This window comes from Leptodactylus fuscus, chromosome 11 (assembly GCF_031893055.1).
Source record: "Leptodactylus fuscus isolate aLepFus1 chromosome 11, aLepFus1.hap2, whole genome shotgun sequence".
Taxonomy (NCBI): Eukaryota; Metazoa; Chordata; class Amphibia; order Anura; family Leptodactylidae; genus Leptodactylus; species Leptodactylus fuscus.
Window position 1 is genome coordinate 5635311 of NC_134275.1, and position 23758 is coordinate 5659068.

General features: G+C 43.2%; 1 protein-coding gene across 2 annotated transcripts in view; it reads left to right on the forward strand.

Moving 5' to 3' along the window:
• Nucleotides 1-23758, forward strand: part of GPC3 (glypican 3) — a 225485-nt gene that overhangs the window by 74421 nt on the left and 127306 nt on the right. The window contains exon 3 of one of the 2 annotated variants that reach the window (XM_075259437.1): nt 10113-10804. In XM_075259437.1, the coding sequence (XP_075115538.1) occupies nt 10113-10804 (692 nt within the window). The remainder of the gene's footprint in view (nt 1-10112; nt 10805-23758) is intronic. The other variant, XM_075259438.1, reaches the window with a different exon arrangement.

Consider the following 23758-nt stretch of genomic DNA (forward strand, 5'->3'; position numbering starts at 1 on the left):
GTAGACTCCATCCTCCGAAAATTGACTTGTATCCTGTACTCAGTTTTGGTGTTTCGAAGGGTTGGAGACTTGACGGAGGCGACTTTGGGTCTTCTTACACCATGTGGTCACTTAACATTTGCTACATAGAAATCCAATTACAGGGGCAACATGGTGGCTCGGTGGTTAGCACTGCAGCGCTGGAGTCCTGGGTTCAAATCCCGTCAGGAACAACATCTGCAAGGAGTTTGTATGTTCTCCCCGTGTTTGCGTGGATTTCCTCCCTTTCTACAAAGACATACTGATAGGAAAAAAAAATTAGTACATTGTGATCCCTAATCCAATTACATATTATACAAACTGGTAATCTGTATACACATGTAGCCTGCCAATATACCATATACTGACTATGTTCAGTGTTACAGGTATTGTATATGTTCAATATAGGCGTAACCTGTCTTCTCCTTGCCCTTACTTTGGAGGAAAACAAAAATAAATCCACTTACAATGCAATTTTTTAAAAACTTTCCATTGACTTTTTTGGACAAATTTTCAATAACACACCACCAACTGTTCTTGTTTCTTTTTACAGCCCAATTCTGACTCCGTTCACAGTTCACATCTGCGCATGGGTTTCCCCCAGTGGACCCCCTGAATGGAAACCCAATCTGCATTAAAAAGATGTTACTTTAGGAAACCTGGAGATCCCATAGACCAGGGTTAGGGAACCTTCGGCTCTCCAGCTGTTGTGAAACTACAACTCCCAGCATGCTCCATTCATTTCCATGGGAGTTCCAAGAACAGCAGAGCCAGTATGCATGCTGGGAGTTTTGCAACAGCTGGAGAGCCAAATGTTCCCTACCCCTGCCATAAGCTGCTTGCAGGAGAGGGAATTGATATCCCTGAATGCAGATGTGAACCGGGCCTATGGCCGCTCTGGTGAGACAGAAGGAATAAAGCTGCGCTATTTCCAGTATAAATCCAGTGATTGAATTCCTATGAAAGTAAATATGTAACAAACCGTCCATCTATTATTTTTTTTTTTTTTTAAAGGGGTTGTCCCATAACAAGGATCCTATCTAGACTGCTAGTTTATGTGGATTTAAGACTTTTCCTAAATACATTGCTTTATCAAAACTGCTTTGTTTGGCCGCTATCTTAATTTATTCACTTCATTGTTTACACTGCGTTTCTATGGCCCTTGGGATTATCTGCTCATTTGTCAAGTGATGTAGCTGCCTGCTCTCAGGGGGAGGGGCTGACAAGCAAAGGAGCTCCTCAGATAGGGGAGGGGGGAGGTGAGAGCTCCAGGATTTCTGAGCTCTTATCAGTCGGTTTAATTGAATTTGGCTGATAAGAGCTGAGATAAGGAGACCATTTCCTCTGTAATTAATGCAAACTGACTCAAATCCAGCTCTGCTACATCAGCTTCCCACTGTGGTAATTCATTTACAACCAATCCCGTGCAAGTGAAACCCCGCCCACCTATGTGCCGAGAAAAGCAGGAAGTGAAGAGAGCACAGCAGCCTGCAGGTTAGTGAACAAGCGTCATGGGAATACCCCTTTAAATTTGATTTTTATTGAAGAAATTTTTTTTTTTTTCAAAATACAAGAAAAGCAAAACAGCAGCGGGCCAAAGGGAGGAAAGACAAAAGCCTGTGGCAGAATCGGGTCGTGGCAGAATCGGATTTGTGGCAGAATACAAACTGTCCATCTATTGAATTCTACAATATTGATAATTGTATCGTATCATTTAAAATGATTAATCATTCTGTTTTGTAACCGCTCATCCAATCAGGGCCTTAGAAAAGGACATGGGATGTCACTACCTGTCACGTCCCGTGTCCTTTCCTTAGGCGGCTGATTGGTTGGAAAGGGAACGTCACAGTGTAGCGGGGACTTGAGCCACCAAAAAGCTCCGGAGCTGGAGGACCCGACCGCACTGGGAGACACTGGAGCACCGGGGACAGGTAGATGTAGGTTTGGGTTTTTCTTGTTTGTTTTTTCCACCTTCCCTGGCCTAATATAAATACAGGGTGGGCCATAAGTATGAACTCACCCAGATAAAATGGAAGTGGTTGCTGATATCACCTTACCATTTGTGGCATCTTAGTACATTGGAAGGGGGAAACATTTGAGGCTGGGTGACGCCCATGTCCGCCATCTGCAAAGCAGATTTACTTTTTTCAATGGGAAGGGGGTCAAATGTTTCCCCTCCCATGTCCTAATATGTCACAATGGTAAGGAGCTATCAGCAGCCACTTCCATTGTATCTGGGTGTCTCCATACTTATGGCCACCCTGGATATAGAAGTTTATCCTGCACAACCTCTTTAACTTGAACACCTGCATTCATGCAATGGAGAGTGAAGTTTACCATCTCGCCTTCCTACCAAACCCACGTTTAGTGGCAGCGTCACGTGAAACCAATTAATATCTGTATGTTTTTATACTGGTCAGAGCTGACAACAAGCACGACATTACAGAGCGGATGACAACCGGTCCTATATGTACAGGGCCTTGCTAGAAGGTTGTCGCTGGTTCCATTACATACATGTTAAGATTAGGCTTTTAATTACAGTAATTGGCGGTTTTCTGGCACGCGGTATTCTTTCTGTAACCATATGTGTCCTCCGCCGTCTTTGTCTGTGAAGATTCCAGTGCTGATTACTTATTCACAATTTCTTATTTCTTATTATAAATGTCACGTTCTACAAAAATCCCAATTATACCCAATTGTATAGAACGCAGCAAGAAAGCCTCTGCTTTTCAGTAAAGAAATCACTGGAAAGACACAGAAAGCAATTAAAGCCACGTCCCTGGTCTGCGTTACATACAATAATACGTAGAAATTGTTCCGTTTAATAATAGGGAGAATGTTAAAGGCAAATTCTTGTGTAGTAAGTGGCGGCAGATCTCGGCAGTGTCTCGGGGAAGCGGAGCAGATGTTGCAGTGTCGTCTCTATAGATCTTCCCTCTCCAATCTCTCTCCAGATGCTTGTCTATGACACGGCGCCATCATATTTATTATAGGCTCTTTAGCGCGGTGTTAAAATTCTTAAACAAATCACTAACTCCACCGTAAAAACGTCCCGATGACGGTGCAAAGTTTATTTTGTTTTTTTTTGGTTTTGGGAATGGAGGATAAAGCAGAAAATACAATAAAATCAACTCATTTCCTATATACAATGGACTCAAGTGGAAGACTGCAGATCTGGGTTTATGGGATCTTAAGTTAGGATGTGTAGGGTGGTATGGCTATGCGGTATGATGGCTGTGCGGTAGGTATGGTGGCTATGCGGTATGATGGCTGTGCGGTAGGTATGGTGGCTATGCGGTATGATGGCTGTGCGGTATGATGGCTATGCGGTATGATGGCTATGCGGTGTGATGGCTGTGCGGTGTGATGGCTGTGCGGCAGGATGGCTGTGCGGCAGGATGGCTCTGCGGCGTGATGGCTCTGCGGCGTGATGGCTCTGCGGCGTGATGGCTCTGCGGCGTGATGGCTATGCGGCGTGATGGCTATGCGGCGTGATGGCTATGCGGCGTGATGGCTCTGCGGCGTGATGGCTCTGCGGCGTGATGGCTCTGCGGTGTGATGGCTATGCGGTAGGATGGCTCTGCGGCGTGATGGCTCTGCGGCGTGATGGCTCTGCGGTGTGATGGCTATGCGGTATGATGGCTATGCGGTAGGATGGCTCTGCGGCGTGATGGCTCTGCGGTATGATGGCTATGCGGTATGATGGCTATGCGGCGTGATGGCTATGCGGTATGATGGCTCTGCGGTACGATGGGGTCATCTGGAATAACCTTTGATAATATATACCCTATAGCAATACAGTAAGTCGCAATGCAATGCTATGTAGCCTAGTTGGGGCAGACGCCTTAACTTATCAATAAACTTTTCAGTAGTACAAAGTAATATAATAAGCTTTGGAATATATTTTCGGCAAAATGCGTCTTTTCCACTTTGTCTTCTTTTTGTCCCCTTGCTCTTACTAAATGGCTTGTAAAGTTCTTCAGAATCTATCGTACTAGAGGAAAATGGACAAAAGGGTCATGGTTCAGCTCATCGTTAGGGTTGAGCCGATCTTGAGATTCCAGGATCCATTTTAAAATCCGATTTCCGATGATTTTCCAGATGATCTCGATCGTGACATTTGCTCAATCGCCGATTGGGATCCGATCTTTCCCGATCGCTCAACCCTACTCAATGCTCCTCTATGGAAAAAGTCACTTTTAGGGTTGAGCCGATCTTGAGATTTCAAAATCCGATTTCCAATCATTTTCCAGTAGATCCCGATCGTGAAATTTGCTCTATTGCCGATCTTTTCCGAGCCAGATCGCTCACCCCTACTCATTGTACATATCTGGAAAGTGGAAGGAGGGAGCAGTAACCCAGCAAGAGAGGAGAAACACACAGAGATTGCTGCAGAAAATAGTAACATTGTATCTCAACCCTAGTGACTGATTCACATAAATTCTGAACAGAACTATTCTATAATGTGGATGTGAGGTTGGGGAAATGTCCTCTGGTCCAATGTAGTAAAATGAATCTGTTTGGCCACAATAACCATCATTCTGTATGGGGATTAAGGGGATCCTTGCAAGGTTCAGAACACCATCCCAGTGGGGGTATCAGCATCATGTTGTGGGGGTGCTTTTCTGCACAAAATAAATTGCACTACAAAGGTAAAGCCCCACGTTGCGGAAATTTTTTTGCAAATTTTGTTGCATTTTTTTTTTTTTGACCAAATATCTAGAATGTCTAAGGAAGGAATAGAAAATATATAGTACACTCTTCTACTTCTCCCTTCTGCATAATCCTGTCCTGGTTTTGGTTCAAAAAACTGCAACAGACAAAAGCTGTGTTTCTGCAACATGGGGCTTCAGCCTAAGGAAGGAAAATTGTGCAGATATTGAAGCAACATCTTAAGACATTGCTCAGGAAATTATAACATGGGTGCAAATGGCCTTTCCAAATGACAGCGACCCTCAAGTATACTTTCAAAATGGGGATCATACTGTCTTAAGGACAACAAAGTGAAGGTAGTGGAGCCGCCATCACGAAGCCCTGAGATCTCAATCCCATAGAAAATTTATGGGCAGAACTGAAAATAGCAAGTGCGTGCAAGGAAGCCGAGAAACCTGACTCAGTTCTTGCAGGATGAATTGGCTAAAATTCAAGCCACTTATTGTGAGAAGGTTTGAGGAGGCGAGCTGAAACATCTCACCCAGGTTAGACATCTTGTCATTGTCTCTAATATAATTCTGACCCTTCACACTCTTTTAATATAGTCGAGACCTAAGAGATGTCAAAATGGAAAAAGTCACAAATTTTTGCATAAAACCTGAATTGTAAAAATAATTTGGTGACTATTTTTGACTCTTACGCCAGATCATTTGCATTCAAGGTCTAATAAATCTGCCCCTTTGAGTGCAGTTTCCCATTGGACGTAACCAAAGGGACTTGACTATACAACTTTGTGACCAGTAAGACTCGGTAGTCCTCCATAGTGGTGATCTGGTGGTTCAGATTTATAGTTCGATTTACTCGAGGGTAATTGGATTACACGCAGAATCTTAGATTTATAGTGTTCAGACTCTACTAAAGCCAAATCAGCAAGTTGTATCTAATGTAGGAGGGACATGTGCCAGATGGCTCTTGTTGTATTTTCAGTCATTTGGCCTGATTCGGTAACATGCGTCTTAATTTAGCAGATATTGTTTTAAAATTTGGAGAAGGATGACTGGAAGATGCCTATGGGCCAGCGGCCATGATCAGTGGGCTGATCTACAGGGTTTATGGTTAAAATTAGGCGTTGGCAACTAATGGAAAGATAACTAAAACCGAACATCAACCTGGAGGACCAAAGTGATGGTGTGCACCTCTTTTATTGTGGCTTGGCTATTATTCTTGAGGTTCCGCCTTCAGTTTTATTTGGACCAAATATGTCTGGACCAAAACTGCTATTCAGATGCCGGAGTAGAACATGCCGAGGCCCTGAGGAGGTGATCGAACGGACATAAAAAACAAAACAAAATGTGTTACTCACCTCTCCTGGGTTCTGGCGCTGTTCTTTGTTCTCTTCAGGTCTTCTGCTAATGTCAGGGACACATAGCATTGTCCGTGCCACTGATCGCTGAGGCCGAACCACAGGCCAGGTCTTCCAAAGAGAGCAGGGAGTCATGCCGGAGTCCAGGAGAGGTGAGTAACACTATTTTTTGATCACCTCCATTAATTTTACTCTAGTATGGATGTTCATTGCTGGACCCTCTATCAGGACTAGTGGTGATCTAATAGATCGCTAGAAGAAAAGACGGCCTCCAATTATAAGGGAAAAACACACACACCTTGTAGTTTATTCACCCAAAAACAAACCACGTCACTGACTTTTGGAGTTCTCGTTTTTCTTTTATCCTTTAGGGATAGCACCCAATTGTTCAGGTTGTATATTGTATATCTAGAACAAAGTCCCAACAAGAGAAGATGCCGCTAAATCAATTTACAGCTAATTTACATAAGAATAAAACTAATTTTCATGAAACCGGCGCAACAATGCAGAATAAGAAAGGCATCTTTGGAAAGTGTAGAAGCCGCCATTAGTTTGATACAGATTTTCCTGCCGACAAACTCCCTTTCAATCTGGCCTATGAAACGGCAATTTTAATAAATTGACCCCATTGCCTTTTCCGACTTAATAAAGATTTTTAGAGATTTGGGTCTTTGGGTCAAATCTATTAAAAATGATGCGCTAGATATTTAAATGAAGGTTTCTATTAGTGTCTAATAAACGCTTGTCTATTCTTATGTTCCCATCGTTCCAGCTACAAATGAATACATATCAATTTATTTGTATCGATTGTTGCCAATGGAATTCAACCTCTTCGTTTAACCCATTCCAAGCCGAAGCAACTTTTCCCTTCCAGAGTCGGTAATTCAATGTGTGGAGGTGAATGACAAAGTTGTGTGTGGGAAAGGAGTGGCCTCGTCTTGCCGAACCCTATGCTTTGTCAGGGGTTAGCTAGGCTTTAACTAGCTGCTTTAATTTGTGTGCAATTACGTGAAGAATGCAGACAACATGGAGACAGGACACACAGAAGAATCAAAGAGTAAGAGCACCATTAGTTCATTTACGGGCTCTTCGTGCTTTCATGCCGTGTCATTAGGGTTCCTTTATTTACTGTGCAAAATGCGTATGCTAAATGATTAATATAATCAATGTGTCTACTATGGCTCTCCATATAAAATATGCAGCCTACAGACACGGCCCGCAGCAATCTCTATAGTCTTCTCCATAAATGACATGGCTCGTGATAATGGTTAGGAACAAAGTCTTGAGATTAAAGGAGAAGTTCCATAGATTTATGTAACACAATTCTTCTTTTAATTGATAGGTGCCCACAGCTATTATTTTTGAAGGTCTTTCATTATTTTCTATGACGATGACTTTTTGAAAGATTTGGCTATTTTTATTTTATTATTATTATTATTTATTATTATTATTAGCATTACCCACGACTTCGTCCACGGCCCCCTGCGTGACCCACCTGCAGCGCGGCCACAGACCCCCACACCATTGCACCCACGGAACCCCCGAACCCTCGCACCGCCTTCCCCTACTACCCCCCCTCTCCTCCCTGGCCCTCGCATTCCTCCCCACCCACATGCCCCCTCCCCTGACCCGCGATCCCGGGCCCCTCCCCTGACCCGCGATCCCGGGCCCCTCCCCCGCCCCGTGATCCCGGGCCCCTCCCCCGCCCCGCGATCCCAGCCTCCTCTCCCACCCCGCGATCCCAGCCTCCTCTCCCACCCCAGACCCCATGTGCACCTAGACTACAGGTGTGCATATGGTCAGGTGACTGTGCTGTGCATCAGCTGCGGGCTTGCACGGCGCGCCACGGTTAGACAGCGGTTTTCTGAAGTTTGTCACAGTTCCCTTTACCTCTTCTCACCCCACTGGGGCCCTGATGGACTCACCGATCCACACCGCACTCCACCGATGGCGGCATGTTTGGCACTCCGCTGTCCCCATATGTGACACCATTTTTTTCCTCTCACTCCGCGACCGGCTCAAACCTCTCTAGCTCCGCCCCCTCTATCGCTTGATACAATCGGAGAACAGCGCGAAGGGCTGAGATGACGTCATCTCAGGTCCTTGAGCCTACACCAACTGTGAATTCGGTGCTCATGGGCGGCAAACCTGAAAATCTACGGGGATGGTCAGTCGCCTATGTTCTATTCCGGGTGCCATTCTAGGTATGTGGCGTGATTGCAAAACAAACATCCAAACACACAAGCGTACACATTTATAATATTGGTAAGTAAAAATATTATTTTTATTTTTTCTGTCCACCAGTGTTCTGAAAAATATTAACGGTTGTACCGTTTTCCATAATATAGCTTGTGATTTGAAAGAGCTGTCATAGATATAGCAAGGACCAATGTCAATGATCGCTATGGACCTATGGTATTTATATTTACAAAAATGCAACAGTTTTTAAAATCCTGCTGCGGATGTCCACTGCCGATAATTTTTTTGCACTGTGTGCATGGGATTAGCCAGAATCCTGTCCATTTTGCAGGTGCTGTAAAACGCCTTAGCAAAAAACCACATCACACTGCAGCATTTTCACAACGTGGGGCTACAGCCCAAGGCTTGGCCCGACATTGCAGAAATGCATTTTTTTTTTTTGCACATTTTGCTGTGGTTTTATGAACCAAGCCAGCAGTGGATTTAGCAGAAGGTAGAAGTAGAAGAACGTCCTATATGGTGCTTGACCAAGTAGGAATTTTCTATGGGAAGAGAAGTCCTGACCTTTTCCTTTACAATTTGCTGGTATAGTTCAGAATTCAATCAATGATGGCGCCATCTTGGCCCAGGTGCTGCAAAACTGGCCCAAAGTATCATCCTTCCTCTTCCATATTTCACTGAGATTTTTCTGCTGAATTGTGGCGTTTCCCTTCTCCGAACATAAAACCTCTTGTTTGAATAAAAAAAAGCCTTATTTTTGGTTTCATCGGTTCAAACATTGTTCAAATAACTTTCAGGCTTGTCCGGGTCATTTTTGTTTTTTGCAAACTGCAGATGGGCAGTAATGTAGAAGTCTAGTTTTAGGGATTGTCTGATTGTAATAACGTTGGGTATTGTAAGAGTTGCAACATTTGGTTCTAAAATATGATAGTGCACCCCAAGACTCTGCACAATAATTGGAGATATGATTGTGTTCATTTTGGAGGTGCTTGGTTTCAGTAGTACTATTCTTAGGGTATGTTCACTCCAACTGTTGCAAATCCGTCCAAAGAATTTGTCAAGGAAATGGCAGATATGGTTACATATTGCATTGCACTATAATGTGTTGTTTTTGACGGGGTAGCCATTAAAAAACAGTGTTGGTTTGGTTCATGTCCATTTTTGGCAGAGACACCAACGCTAATGGGAACCCAGCCTAACTTGGCTTCATGGTCAATGACGCTGAAGTCTGTCACCAGGACCCAGCCCCGATCACCTTGTCATTTGGCAATAAGCAAACAGGCTCTTTGGAACTTGCTGTTGCTCCGAACAGATGCAACAATGTCTCCATAGTTCATTGGTGATATCTCAGTAATGTAGACGCTGATTCACAAGGGTAAACATTGCTTGATTCAGGTGACCCTAACCCGGGTTGATATGCTGGGTTCTGGGACAGACTCCCTTTAACAAGTGGGTGCAATAGTTCACAAGATCCTATGACAACATTGTAACCTAGCACAGTAATTACAGATAGACGTGTATTACATTGCTCCCTTTCGCCAGGCTAATATTCTAGCTTTTCCTTCCAACGAGTCTGTATCCACGTGACCTGAGCATTATCCTTCATAAAAGCTTGCCTCGGCGCTTGTATATGTTGAGACTGTACAGTATGTAGATAAAAGTGCACTGGAGGCACAAAAGGAAAATTGTTAGAATAAGACATTGAAGCGTTTTACATCGGCACTTCTGATAGATCTGCAGAAAAATGAGTGGCCATATAAAATCCATCCTTGTCTTGTGAATTTTGAGGCTTGAAAAGAAAGTATCCGCTGATGAATGAATATATGAAAGTGGATTGAAATTGCATTCTGCTCACTCTCCCTTCTCTCTTTTCTTGCAGAAGCGTTTGAAATGGTAATCCGGCACGCCAGGAATTATACAAACACAATGTTTAAGACTCATTACCAAAACATCTCATCGAAGACCTTTAAACTGGTTGGCGAATTATTCACAGACATCTCGCTCTATGTCTTGGGTTCAGACATTAATGTGAATGATATGGTGAATGAGTTTTTCGATGGCTTGTTCCCGGTAGTCTACGGCAGTTACATGAACCCTGGATTCAAAGAGTCAGTGGAAAGTGTAGAATGCCTTCGACTGGCCAGACGAGACGTCAACGCGTTTGGTCAGTATCCAAAAACAATCATGACGCAAGTTTCCAAATCCTTGCAGGCTTCTCGAGTTTTCCTGCAGGCGCTGAATCTCGGCATTGAAGTGATTAATACCACGGACTATTTGAAGGTCAACAAGGACTGTGGAAGGTCACTCGTGAAAATGTGGTACTGCTCCCACTGTCAGGGTCATTTACTGGCACGACCTTGCGCTGGATATTGTGGAAGTGTCATGCGCGGTTGCCTCTCGAGCGTTGGAGAAATAGACTCTTACTGGAATGAATACATTGCATCCATCGAGAGACTTACCAAAGAGATGCATGGGATTTATGACCTGGAACGTGTTCTGCTAAACTTGTTTTCGCTCATCCAAGAAGCTGTAGTACATGTTGAGAGGCACGGAGGAAAACTTTCCACGGCGGTAAGTTGCATCTTTATTATGATAAAAGATTTGGAAGGTAATGTGGGAAACTCCTGGTCAAAACAGAAAAAGAGTTTTATTTAGTTTTTGTTGAGTGGATCCTTTACAGGTCCGAGTGATATCCACATCGGTGCGCAGTCTATGATTGCCATATACTTTAGTGTTCCCATCCTATGCAGTATTCTAACAATATCATTTCTTGCGAATTCCAAGAAACCTTGTTGAAACTTTCTTGAACTTACAGCACAAAGTCACAGGGACATGTTAATCCCTGCATGTGACATCATTATAATCACTATCGTCCTATGCTGTGATGTCACAGTGTACACAGGGATTGTTGTGTGATGTCACAGTGTACACAGGGATTGTTGTGTGATGTCACAGTGTGCACAGGGATTGTTGTGTGATGTCACAGTGTACACAGGGATTGTTGTGTGATGTCACAGTGTGCACAGGGATTGTTGTGTGATGTCACAGTGTACACAGGGATTGTTATGTGATGTCACAGTGTGCACAGGGATTGTTGTGTGATGTCACAGTGTGCACAGGGATTGTTGTGTGATGTCACAGTGTGCACAGGGATTGTTGTGTGATGTCACAGTGTGCACAGGGATTGTTGTGTGATGTCACAGTGTACACAGGGATTGTTGTGTGTGCATTATCCTCGTGCTATGCTGTTATAGTGGACATTATTCTTGTATTCTGACATCACTGTGTTTATTTCCTGTACTGTGACATCACTATGTGTGTTATCCATATACTATGACATCACTGTGTGCATTATTTGTTTACTGGGACATCACTGTGTTTATAATGCCTGTACTGTGATACCACTGTTTGCATTATCCTAGTATTTGGTCACTGTGGGCGTTATCCCTGTACTATGACGTCACTATGTTGATTATCACTGTACTGTGACATCACTCTGTATATTATCCCTGTTTGCATTATCCTGTTACCTGACATCACTGTGTGCGTTATCCCTGTTCTGTGACGTCACTGTGTGCATTAAGCTGGTACTGTGACATCACTCTGTTTGTTATTCTGATACTGTGACATCACTGTGTTTTATTCTGATACTGTGACATCACTCTGCATTATCTGAACTAGCAATTCTCTATGTGTGATATTCCTGTGTGTAAAGAAAACCAAAATAATTGTACAACTTGTTGTGCTCATAGTAATGGTGTGGAGCCCTTTACAAGTTTTGCTATGGGGCCTAATGGTCACTTGTTATGGCTGTGACTAGGGTGCACGGTCCATTAGTGAAACCCTTTGGAGACTAGTAGGGCTTATATTACTACATGGAGTGGTCTTATAGCAGGTCACTGCAATAACGTTACGGTGCTACATTGTGCTGCTCATTACCATATATCACAATTAGATCCTTCTTAGAACACAACGTGAGAATGGCTCTGTGTACTCAACAACCTCTGGCCCACAACTTAGAAAGCTTCAGTCTTTATTCAGGGACTCCTTTTAGCTTCTACATCTCTGTTGTCAAATTCCAACATCCCTGATCCTTTTATTCCTCTACAATATCAATGGGGGCATCTACATGAAGAAGGTGAGTGAATGCAGCCGGCAACTATGGAGAAGATTCAACAAAACAAGCATTACATTGTCAGGTCTCGCTGCCTCTTTATATAGAAGACCTATTTGTGGGTTGTTATTATCATAATTTCTGGCATAAATGGTGGTGAATGTGTTGACCCAGTGGAAGGTCCCGTGAAGACCTTCCTGTGTAAGTGCAAAGAACAGCTCACAAATTTGGGGCAAAAGTGGGTGAAACAAGGAGACACCAAAGCAGGTTGGGACAGGAACATCTCAGCCGGACAATAGACTATAACGCATGCCAGAAACCTGTCCGTTACTGCCTGAAACTTGCCTTGTATTGGTCCTGAACTCCATTTGTCTTCTCCAACATCCACCTGCCTTACAAGTCTTTGGTTCCTTGAAGTTCTTAAAGTTCAACATTTTTTTTTGGTTTATGAGTTTTTCTCTGCAGACTTTTTGCCCATATTATCCCTCTAGGGGTAGCCTCTTATAGTCTGTCTCGCCTCAAACTGAATTTCTCAACCAGTTTCCCCAATTTTCATTATTTGTATCTAGTATGACATCATCCTTGTACCCTTGTACACACCTGCTGCATTCATCACTGTTGCTCGAGATAAGACCAAGCAGAGCCGAGCATTGCAAGACGCTCCGAACAACTGAGACAACAAGCACTTAGTGTGAGATTAGCTAATTCTGAAGCCTGTGCTCCACCTTGAAGACCTTGTTCCTGCTCCGTGCATTGAGTGGCAGTTCTTTTAGCGAAGCTGGACCTGCCCAGAAGGCGCCTCTTAACCTTTGTTAAGTTCATAGAGTAAAAGACTGAATACCAATGAGCCCGGCGACACCGTGCGGGAACATTGCTGCTTATAATCAAACTGCAGCCTGAACAGAGAGAATAGAATGGAGAAATTGGGGCTGTAACTAGCAAATTTAACTCTTCAAATCTATCTCTATTTAGTAGAGATGTTCGAACCTCTCAGGTTTAGGTGGCTCAGGTCCAAGATTTTTATTTTTATTACTGGTTGAACATACTGGCTTATAGGGATTCTATCATTAAAATCCTGTTTTTAGCTAAACCCAAGTCGGAATAGCCTTAAGAAAGGCTATTTGTCCCCTACCTTTAGATGTCTTCTTCGCCTTGTCATTCCTTTGATATCCAAGTTTTCGTCCATATGCTAAGTAGTTTTCTTGCAGCACTGGGGGCAGCCCTGGTGCTGCGAGAAAACTATCCAACGCCACCTTCTTCTTCTTCTTGTTGGCCTCCTCTGCCTCTTCTTCCTTGTTCCATCACATCTTCTTCAAAAAGTACCGATTGCACATGTCCGTCGCCATTTTCCTGTTGCTGAACAGGAAAGAAGAGGAGCGGGTGTTGAACAAGAAGTTGGTGGCGCTGGAGAGTTTTCTCGCAAACACAGGGGACTCCTCCAGTGTTGCGAGAAAAACGAATTATCATATGGACGAGAATCCGGATATCTAAGGAACGGCGGTGCGGAGTAGACATCTAAAGGCTTGATCTGATCTGGTGTGCCCATATCTAGGGTTTAGTACGCCAGTACATGGAAGGTGCATACACCATAGTGTCTTCTCCAGTGTAGCCTGCCCTGAAATAGGTCAACTCAGTGTAAATTATCATAGAACTGACATTGGCCTCACATCTTGGCACATCCATTGTCAGGAATGTGGACATGGCGGTGCAAAAGAGAAAAAAAATATCTTGTGAACACACAGGTGCACAGCTCAGTAATCTGTCAGTCATCACGTGACCATGAACTGTAAATCACGTGACCATGGACCATATAGCACGTGACCATGGACCGTATAGGACGTGACCATGGACAGTGTAGGATGTGACCATGGATCATATAGCACATACCATGGACTGTAAATCACGTAACCATTGACTGATACACACTTACAGTAAGCAGAATGACTGACAACCAGCAGAGATCTTGAAAACCCCGAGGAATTGATCCAGAAAGTCTATAGGAAAACTCTACAACTTTTCATTCTACAAACCCGAACATTTGTTTCTTAATATTGGTCTGAACCTTGACAACCCCTTTAAATGTGACATGTCAGAATAAATAATCTCTGAACCTTTCCCTTCCCCTTTTATCTTTATAATTTTGTCCCTGCGTTCTGTTTCCATCCCACTATGACTCACTCGGAGACTTGTTCCTAAAGTTCTTTGACACGTTGGCACAAAGAACCGATTAAAAAACAAGGAGCCATCCGTGGTGTCAGAATCTGCACATTTTTACCATCTGCCACTCCATTATAAATACCATCTATTAAAATGCGAATCCTCCTTTCGGGCGCGGATTGAAGTGTTTTGAACCTTTTGTCTGCTCAGGTTTGTTTTATTGTCTAATGGTTGGTATCTTTTAATCAGCGGCCGGCATCATGGTGGAATAAAGAGATGCCGGCCGAGCATTATCTCTAATGAGGCAATCTGTCTGCTTAGATCCCGGATTGTACACTAAACACTGCTTTCAATAATCATATGTACTGCACCGCCGACGGATGAAATATTGTCTTGCGGCTCCGGCATCTAATCGATATCCCCCCCCCACCAAATTGATGTTTTGGAAATATTTGAAGCAAAGTCGTTACGTCCAACGTTACAATGCCGAGGCTCTTTCCCTTTGCACGCGGCGGCGTACATTCATTACATTCTGTCTATTTTTTTTTTCTAATCTTCATTGGAAAAACAACAATGTAACCAGCTTTGATTTATCAAAGTCAGGACCGAGTTTTTTATCAGCAAGATGATTAAACAAAGTGTCACATTGTCAGCGCGGAGGGAAAAAACTTAAAGATGGTTGTGATTTAGTGCGCTGATGTTATATTATCTTTTAATGTGTTTTATGCCGCTCGTCTGCTCCACACAAATTTTAGCTCTTATGGGATCAAGGCTATTTTATGATGACGATCGGGGAGAGAACGGGGTGTTGGGGATGTTTTGGCAGTTGTAAAATGATCTGGGATTTCCGTGTTCCTCGTCTGCTGAGCCTCTTCGACTTTAAGGAGACCGGCCTGATACCCGGAGACCGAATCACATCTGAATGATAAGACTTGTGAAATATTAAAGGGGTTGTCCCATTTCAAGGATCCTATCTATACTGCTAGCTTATGTGGATTTAAGACTTTTCCTAAATACATTGCTTCAGCACAACTGCTTTGTTTGCCTGCTATCTGAGATTATTCACTTCATTGTTTACACTGCGTTTCCATAACCACAGACCTGGGGATGATCTTATTTCTCTGCCCAGGACAAGTGACGTAGCTCCCTGCTCTCAGGAGGGGAGGGGGGCTGAGTGCTCGTAGCTCCCTGCTCTCAGGAGGGGAGGGGGGCTGAGTGCTCGTAGCTCCCTGCTCTCAGGAGGGGAGGGGGGCTGAGTGCTCGTAGCTCCCTGCTCTCAGGAGGGGAGGGGGGGCTGAGTGCTCGTAGCTCCCTGCTCTCAGGAGGGGAGGGGGGCTGAGTGCTCGTAGCTCCCTGCTCTCAGGAGGGGAGGGGGGCTGAGTGCTCGTAGCTCCCTGCTCTCAGGAGGGGAGGGGGGCTGAGTGCTCGTAGCTCCCTGCTCTCAGGAGGGGAGGGGGGCTGAGTGCTCGTAGCTCCCTGCTCTCAGGAGGGGAGAGGGGCTGAGTGCTTGGAGCAGCTTGTATTTCTGAGCTGTTTATCTCCCTGCTCTTCCAGTTATCATGTTGGCTGATAATTTTGCTGATAAAGGCTGAAACAGTGAGTCTTTTACCTCTGTATGTAAACACAGACCTAAAACTGAGTTTATTGCAAGTGGACTCTTGTTCCTGTAGCATGTAAATTTGGCATTCTCATCACCTATCAAATCCAGCTCTGCTACATCAGCTTCATATTATGCATCTTCCAGTGATACTGTGCTAATTTATTTACAATCTTCCCTCATTAATGACTGCAAACATTTACTGCAATGAAGAGAGTTAGCAGAGCTGACTTTGTCTGGGAGACAGCAAGTGAAACTCCGCCCACCAATTCACTGAGAAAACCAGGAAGTGAACAGAGCAGACAGCATGCAAGGTGGTGATCAGGCAAGTTGGGAATACCCCTTTAAGTTCCATCTGTAATCTGCTGAGAAATTCCTACAAAGCAGCCCGAAAAAACACAAAATACACAAAAGTGTATTATTCCAGAACGTATTGAGGTAGAAAACTTAAAAAAAAAACACATGGACATCCCCAGTCATTTCATTCTACTATGTATGTGGAACCATTCTTGATTCTTTGTAATAGTATCACTATACATATATGTTAGCGCTGTCCCAAACAGTCTACACGTTATGGGAAAGGTAACTCAGTAACAGCAATGGTGCAATAAATGTCCACAATCAGAGTAGACCCTGATTTTGGGCATTAGTGTGGAGTCTGCACTGTGTGAAACATCAGAGACCTGGTGGTTATGGTGTCGGCTCATCTTGTAAGTGGGCGCCCTATGTAAAGTGCTGACATTCTGTATTATGCTATGGCAGATTTCTTCGAGGGGGTGTTGGGATGGAGCTTGAGATTTTTTACTTATTTTTTTCAATGTGTTCAATTTTTCAAAAATACTTTAGTTTTTATGGCAACGCCTGATCCCAACCAATCCTGAGAATGAAGAGGCTGCAAGTATATGTAGCACAAGGAGGCTTTGGTTACCCACTGTGCAAGGAACATGTAGCGTGGCCCCATTTGGATTGTAAAGCGATGGCCTATCCTAGCAATTTTATTAGATGGGAATATCCCGAATGTCTAGTTTTTACTCCTCTTCATGTTAGGTGCTCTTGACTGTTCAACTTTCAATTTTACTTTAAGGAAACATGGTGTCGTAAATGTATTGAGACTGATGTTTCCTGGGCCAGTCTCGATCCCGTGTATATGCATCGTAATAAATGAGATCTCCTGTACCAGAAACTAATATGAATGGCGGCTAGGAGCTGGGGTAGACCGAAGCTATCATTTGTTAAATCTGTAGAAGCCTCCCACTAAACAGCATGCCCCCTTTTTATACATAGTTGTGCAAATCTACAAAAAGTGACAATTTTTGCACTAATAATTGTGGTACACTTTATCTAATACACCCCCCCCTTGTGTCTTCTTCATGTAAGTCAGATCAGTAGTTTAACACTGTGAGTGATGAAATATGGTTAATGGTTTGTAATGGTTTGTAATGGTGTGACCGGTGTCCTGCTCCGGCCAACAGTATTCATTAAAGGGCCATCTACTACTACACGTCTTCATCAATGAGATTGATTTTCCATATGGATGGGTAACTACTGCAATTTCTTCGGTCGGTCTTGGAGCGAATATCATGATTTATACTAAACATTAGGATTAAAGGGCTATTTTCTGGTACCAATAAATTTTTGCTCTTAACCTCTTTGCCAGTAGGAATCAGATGTGACTTCAAGAGTCATATACAGTATATCTCCTGGAACTATTAACACGAGTGTCATTGGATTTCATAGATCTTTAATGTCAAACTCAAGTGACCACTGGAAGGTATAAACTCAGTTCATCTGTTCCAATCCAGATCGTTGATGGAAATGTATCAAAGTGATCGGAATTGTAGATTGTATCAATATGGACTTTGTCTACGTGATCTGCACTATAATAAATTCGCTAGCGCTTGGGATGCGATCTCCTGCCCTGTCCACTTAGTCTGAGACCGACAAACTCCTAAAACCTTTTCCCTTGTTTTCAGGTCACTTTTAATGGATTTAATAACAATTAAAGATTTTACATTACCGGCTTCAGAGTGCCAAGAAAAGGTTCTCTGCACAATCCAGAATCTTCTTGACCAAAAGTGCACCTTAGTACCTATTCATACCCAACGCTGAGCGTGTAACATAAAGAGCGTGGATAGCACAATGGAATAATATCAATATAATTGAGTTAGTGTAAGAGCGGTGCCGCAGATAGCGATGGAAATTTGAAATTTCAGAGTCTCATTTATCAAAAGTGGAGCTGAACGCTATCAAAATGGCTTCTAACCCTATTCTACACGGTCTACCAATCAGTATTTGGACACCTGTGGTCCGAGCGTCAATTACAGCCTCAACCCTCCGGGGCTTTCCACCAGTCCTTGTATGACGGCTAGTGGCATTTTGTTCCATTTGGCTTGGAGGAGACAGGTAACTTCTTTCACCGATTTTGATCGGCTGCTGCACCCCTTAGTTCGGCGATCCATCTCGTCCCCGAAGTGGTCGATAGGTTCAAGTCTGGGCTCTGGATAGGCTAGTCCAGTCGGTTAACCTGGTTGTCACTATACCAAGCCATGGTAGACCTCGCTACATGAAGGCTGGCATTGTCATCCTTGGTCCAATCCATAAAACCGCCAAACATAGGAAGCACACTGTTATCTAAAATAGTGCAATAGGTGTCGGCGTTGAGTTTACCATGTGTACAGAGTACAAAATATTAAGTATTTAGAAATTTGCAGTAGGCACATCTCGCTCTCTATGAGATGTCAGCCTTTAAAGTCTCCCCCAATGCCTTGTCTGGTCCTAATATTGTTTAAACAAATGGCGGCAATGGTGCACTCTACTCTGAGGCCACGTCTACTTTTTCAAGGTATTCATACATGTCGAAAAATGGGATTATATAAAATATTGCATGAATACAATGTGTCGATCAGCCTGTTGGGCAGAATGTATTGGAAAATATTGAAGGGTTTGGGATAGTGGGCAATTTTAGCATTGCACTTAGGCTATGTTCAATCTGACCTGGGTGTCTGGCTGTTGTGAATCCATCTAAAAAAAAACAAAAAAACCCCAACAACATATTTTTCAAAAAACACGTTGCACAACGCATACCATAATCTGTTGTTTAGATGGTTCTGTCATTGGGCATCCATCAAAAAAGTGTCTGCTTTTGGTGGATCCATTTTTTTTTTTTCCATCATGTCTTCTGAGCATGCACAGAGGGAATCCATTTGCAAAATGGACCCAAACTGCCTTCCATGGACCTCATGGTTAACAAAAGACTGATGCATTGCTGTCCATCGTTTATCCATGTCCACGGATTATGGATTCTAGATTTTAAGGACACGTTGATCCAGGGTTTTTATACTGTCTGCCAGATTGGAGTTGGGAAGGAATTTTTTTCCCCTGAAATGGAGCAATTGGCAGGAGCCTCATGGTCTTTTTTTTGCCTTCCCCTGGATCAACACTGTAGGGCTTGTAGGCTTATAGGTTGGATTTGATGGACTGATCTCTCCATCCAACCTCATCCACTATGTAACACTGCTGCAAGTCTAATTTTTGTCTCTGTCCAAACGAGTGGATACATGGTGAAAATGCTCCAAACACACATCAGCCAGTTAGAGATGAGCAAATAGTATTCGAAACTCGTTCCATAGGAATGAATAGGAGTGGCCGGCGCGCAGTAGGTGCCGGCGGCTGGTGCTTAACCCCTTGCTGTTTGCCCGCTCCCATTCATTCCTATGGGAGCGAGGTTATTTGAAACTATGTTTCGAATTCTATTCGAATCAACTCTACAGCCAGTGGATGGTCGTAAGAATTTTAAAGATCACAAAAACTGATGACCTGCAGAGACACCAACGCAAATGTGAACCCAGCGTCACTCTCTTATAACCATTTTATGTTTCTACTCCTACAGATGGCCGACAACTTTCTTAGATCTGAGCTGCCCTTGTCTTTAGCCTGTGTCGGATTCATTAATAAGACCCTTTGATGAATCTGGCGCACACAACACTAGAAGAAGCCGGCGCCCGAGTTCTACATTGTGCCAGTATTCTTTGACAAACGTTCTCCCCTCTCCTTTATGTAAGTTCCTGCTTCTATATGACCATAGTCCAAACAAAAATGACAAAGCGTATTGAAAATCTATATGGTAAGTATCATTGGGCAAAATGATCGGCTGGATAATATCCATGGCATTAGTCCATTGCAAATTTAATAAGATCCATTTGGAATAATGATGAAGTGGCCTCTTAGTGTTCTTCATACAAATCTATGCCATTCATTACCATTGCTCCGGCGTCGTATTGTTCGGTAGGATAGACCTCGGTAAGATTTGTGGCTCTATTCTGCGAGTTCTCCAACAATTACCCACGGAGATATATTGTGATGCTTTAAACAGATGTTGTAATGCTTTTAAGCCTCTTGTCAGGAAATGAATAGGGATGCTTAGCGCAGATGGAGTATTTATTAAACAACGCGGAGAGTGATAAGGGTATTATGTCTGCTGCACTCCGCGCCGCCAGCCAGGGATACAGTAGTCCTAGTAAGACATCACATTTACATAAGCCATAAATTACCACTATTTATTTGTTTCCTGGATGGCAAGTATGGACGAATCCATTTGGGTAGGATGTATAGCGCCTCTAAGTCACGTCCCCCTGCATTATCGGATACTATGTCTGCTATAAATATTTACATGCCTTCATTTGTATAAAATCTTCATTTAATCACTTCCTTAGGTGCACCCTCCAGTTCTGTCCTCCGCCTGGGATCCTATTCTGCCGAGACTTAATAGAGCTGAAATTTTAAGATTCATCGTCATAAATTTTTCTTCCTTATGTACTTTGACCCTAAGACCTTGAGGAACTAAGTGGTTTCTGGAGCACTCAGAGGTAATTTACATAAAGCCATGAATGATATTCAGGCCTTTACATGAACTTGCTATTGCTTGAACGACGCAAGGACATCGCTTTGAGAAATAAACTCTTGCTTTTTCCATCTGGGTTTGCAGGCTAGAGGTTTTTGCGAAGGACGTGAAATTTTGCATTGAGTTTTGTTCGGTAACACATCTTTATATTAAGTAGCTATTCATCATGGTTTATATTCGCTTCTCAAAGGGATTCTGTGCTTGGGGAGGTCTGTGCAGAAACATGGAGGTGCTAAGTGGCGCCTTGTTACGGGGAAATGCTGCCCTTGAGGAAACTCTAGCGGTGTGCCTAGTCATCTGGGAACAGTCACTGGCTGTCTATGGGGGAGTCAGGGGAGATGGGTGTCAGCCGAACAAGGCTTTAGCCAAGGACTCTATAAAGTGCATGTCCACCTTTACCATACTGCCGGCACGTTGCGTCATTATGAATATCCCTTCCACCTCTTTGACTTGGATTTGCAAAGCAGAACAGAAAACTGGGAAGCCTTGTTTAATAAGCCACGTTTATATTGGCTACATTTCAATCCTGTCATGGGATCAGAACAACAGACTGAAAAACTAATATAATGATGGATGCCGAAGAAGCGCATTTTGTCTTCATCCATCACCATTCATTGTAAGCTTTCTCCATCCACCTCTACGCTATGATCAGGCTGAATGCGCATGGGTAGCAATGGGGATCCCCTGTCTTCGGGATTGTGGTGGTCGTAACTGTCCTATGAATAGATAAACACTTTTCATTGCATAACCTCTTGCAATTAACATAATGCAATATCTGCCGTGAACGCCAATGCACAATTAGAGAGGGAGAGTCTATAACTTCTCTCTAAGGACATATTCATGTGCGACCCATTTTCAATGGCTGACAGTCCGTCCCATCCATATCAATGGGGTTGTTTTGGAAGCAGGCACTTGTTGCTGATTTCTGCAAACCTCATTCATATGAATTGGAATTGCAATGTCTGTGACAAACCTGACCTATAAATTCAACCTAATAATGCAGATTTATGTAGAAGACGGAGGGACAAACCCTGCACCGTCTACCAAATGAAAGATCTCTGTGGGCAAGGGAGGTCGGTGAAGGATGTGCCATTCAGTTCCTATACTTCTTCATTTCCCAGCCTGATGTACAGATGTGTTCTCCGACTGCTCTCCAGTATACGCACGCTATATTTTAAATGGAATAATCCTGCAAAACAGGAACCTAGAATAAATCAGTAAATCCCGCTCGGCGCTCTGCGTCTAGCATGCTAAATGTTCCCCTTGTTCATTCTTGTTATCTTCCTGTACAATTTCCACAACATCTGAGGTCATCTGTAGTGCATGTCTCCTGTCAAAGGAGTTTACTAGCAGTGACACAAATCCTCAAGAGTCGCACAGGCTTAAAATAAGAGTAACATTCCCATTAACAAGACAGCAGATTGCTCTCCGAATTGCATCCAAGGGAAGAGAGACTTGGAAATTTATCCCTAGCTGAGATCTTCATGCAGAAACTTTTTGGTGCGTTGAAAATCTAGATTAAGTCCCGGGATTTGCATAAACCTTGCCACAAAGAGTTCATTTAATTGAATCCATTTCCCTGCAATAGGTTGTATCTGGCCAATGCTCGCTTCCTCCATTACAACATCCTAAATTTCCCCAAATAACTTACTATGCAGATATCCGCTTCCATTAATACAATGGACAGAGAGAATGGATGCCATTTACTTTCATTTAATTATGTTTGCTTCATCGATTTTTGGCCTTTTTTTTACATTTTGCATTAAAGAAGATGTCCACTTTTGCAAATCTGACTCTAAAATTAGCAAACTACGAGAACGGCTATGAATATACCACATATTGCAAAGTGTTATTGCACAGTCTGACCTCTAGTCACTCCATTGACTTCAGATGTTGAAGGCTTACATGAGCATAAGCCATTTAATAGTAATCATTTTACTAATAATCTCTTCTTGATCTAGAGTGAATATTGCAGAACAGCCTCATTCCAGTATGACTGAGCTGCAATACCTGACATGGCCTATGGACAAGAGAGGCGCTATGTCAAGAACAAAAACACTATTTTCTGTATCCCTTTTTTTGCAAGTTTGCTAAAACTGGAAAGACCACCACAATTAAAACAGTTGTATTGTGTTATATTATATAGAATATAAGATGTATTATCCTGAGGAGTTTTATAGGAGAGGGATATGGAAAATACAAAATTCTATAATTTGCGAACAGGTGTAGCTTGCGGTTCACTTATTCTAAAACCACAGAGGACACCACATAAATGAAATGACTCTTTAGATCTTACAGATAACGTAGTGAAGGCTAGAAAAGTGCAAAACATTATGAACCCAAGTGCACGTGAACATCTGTGAGTCCATGGTAAATTGGCACAGACGGCACATGGATAATATCCGTGTCCTACTTGTTCCTTCATGGACTCATTCATGCTTACAATCAGACCTGGGCTGCAAAACAGATAGGAATAGGGCCGGTGTGGAGTCTTGCCCCTGGACTCGTTGCCCCCTACATGGACTAGTGATAATACATGGCCATGTGTATGAGACCATGGGAGATAATGTGCTGCTAGGTAAGAGTGTGACTAGCGCCCTGACAAATCATGTGTCTGTGTTCCTGGAGCCTAAGCAATATTAGTCTATGCTAGACTTTACCACAGCTAGTGTTCCCATAGGATATTACTTACATGCTGGGATTGACTGCTGGGAGAGGGACAGAGAGAGCTGATGAAAAGGAAAATACTGGTAAAAT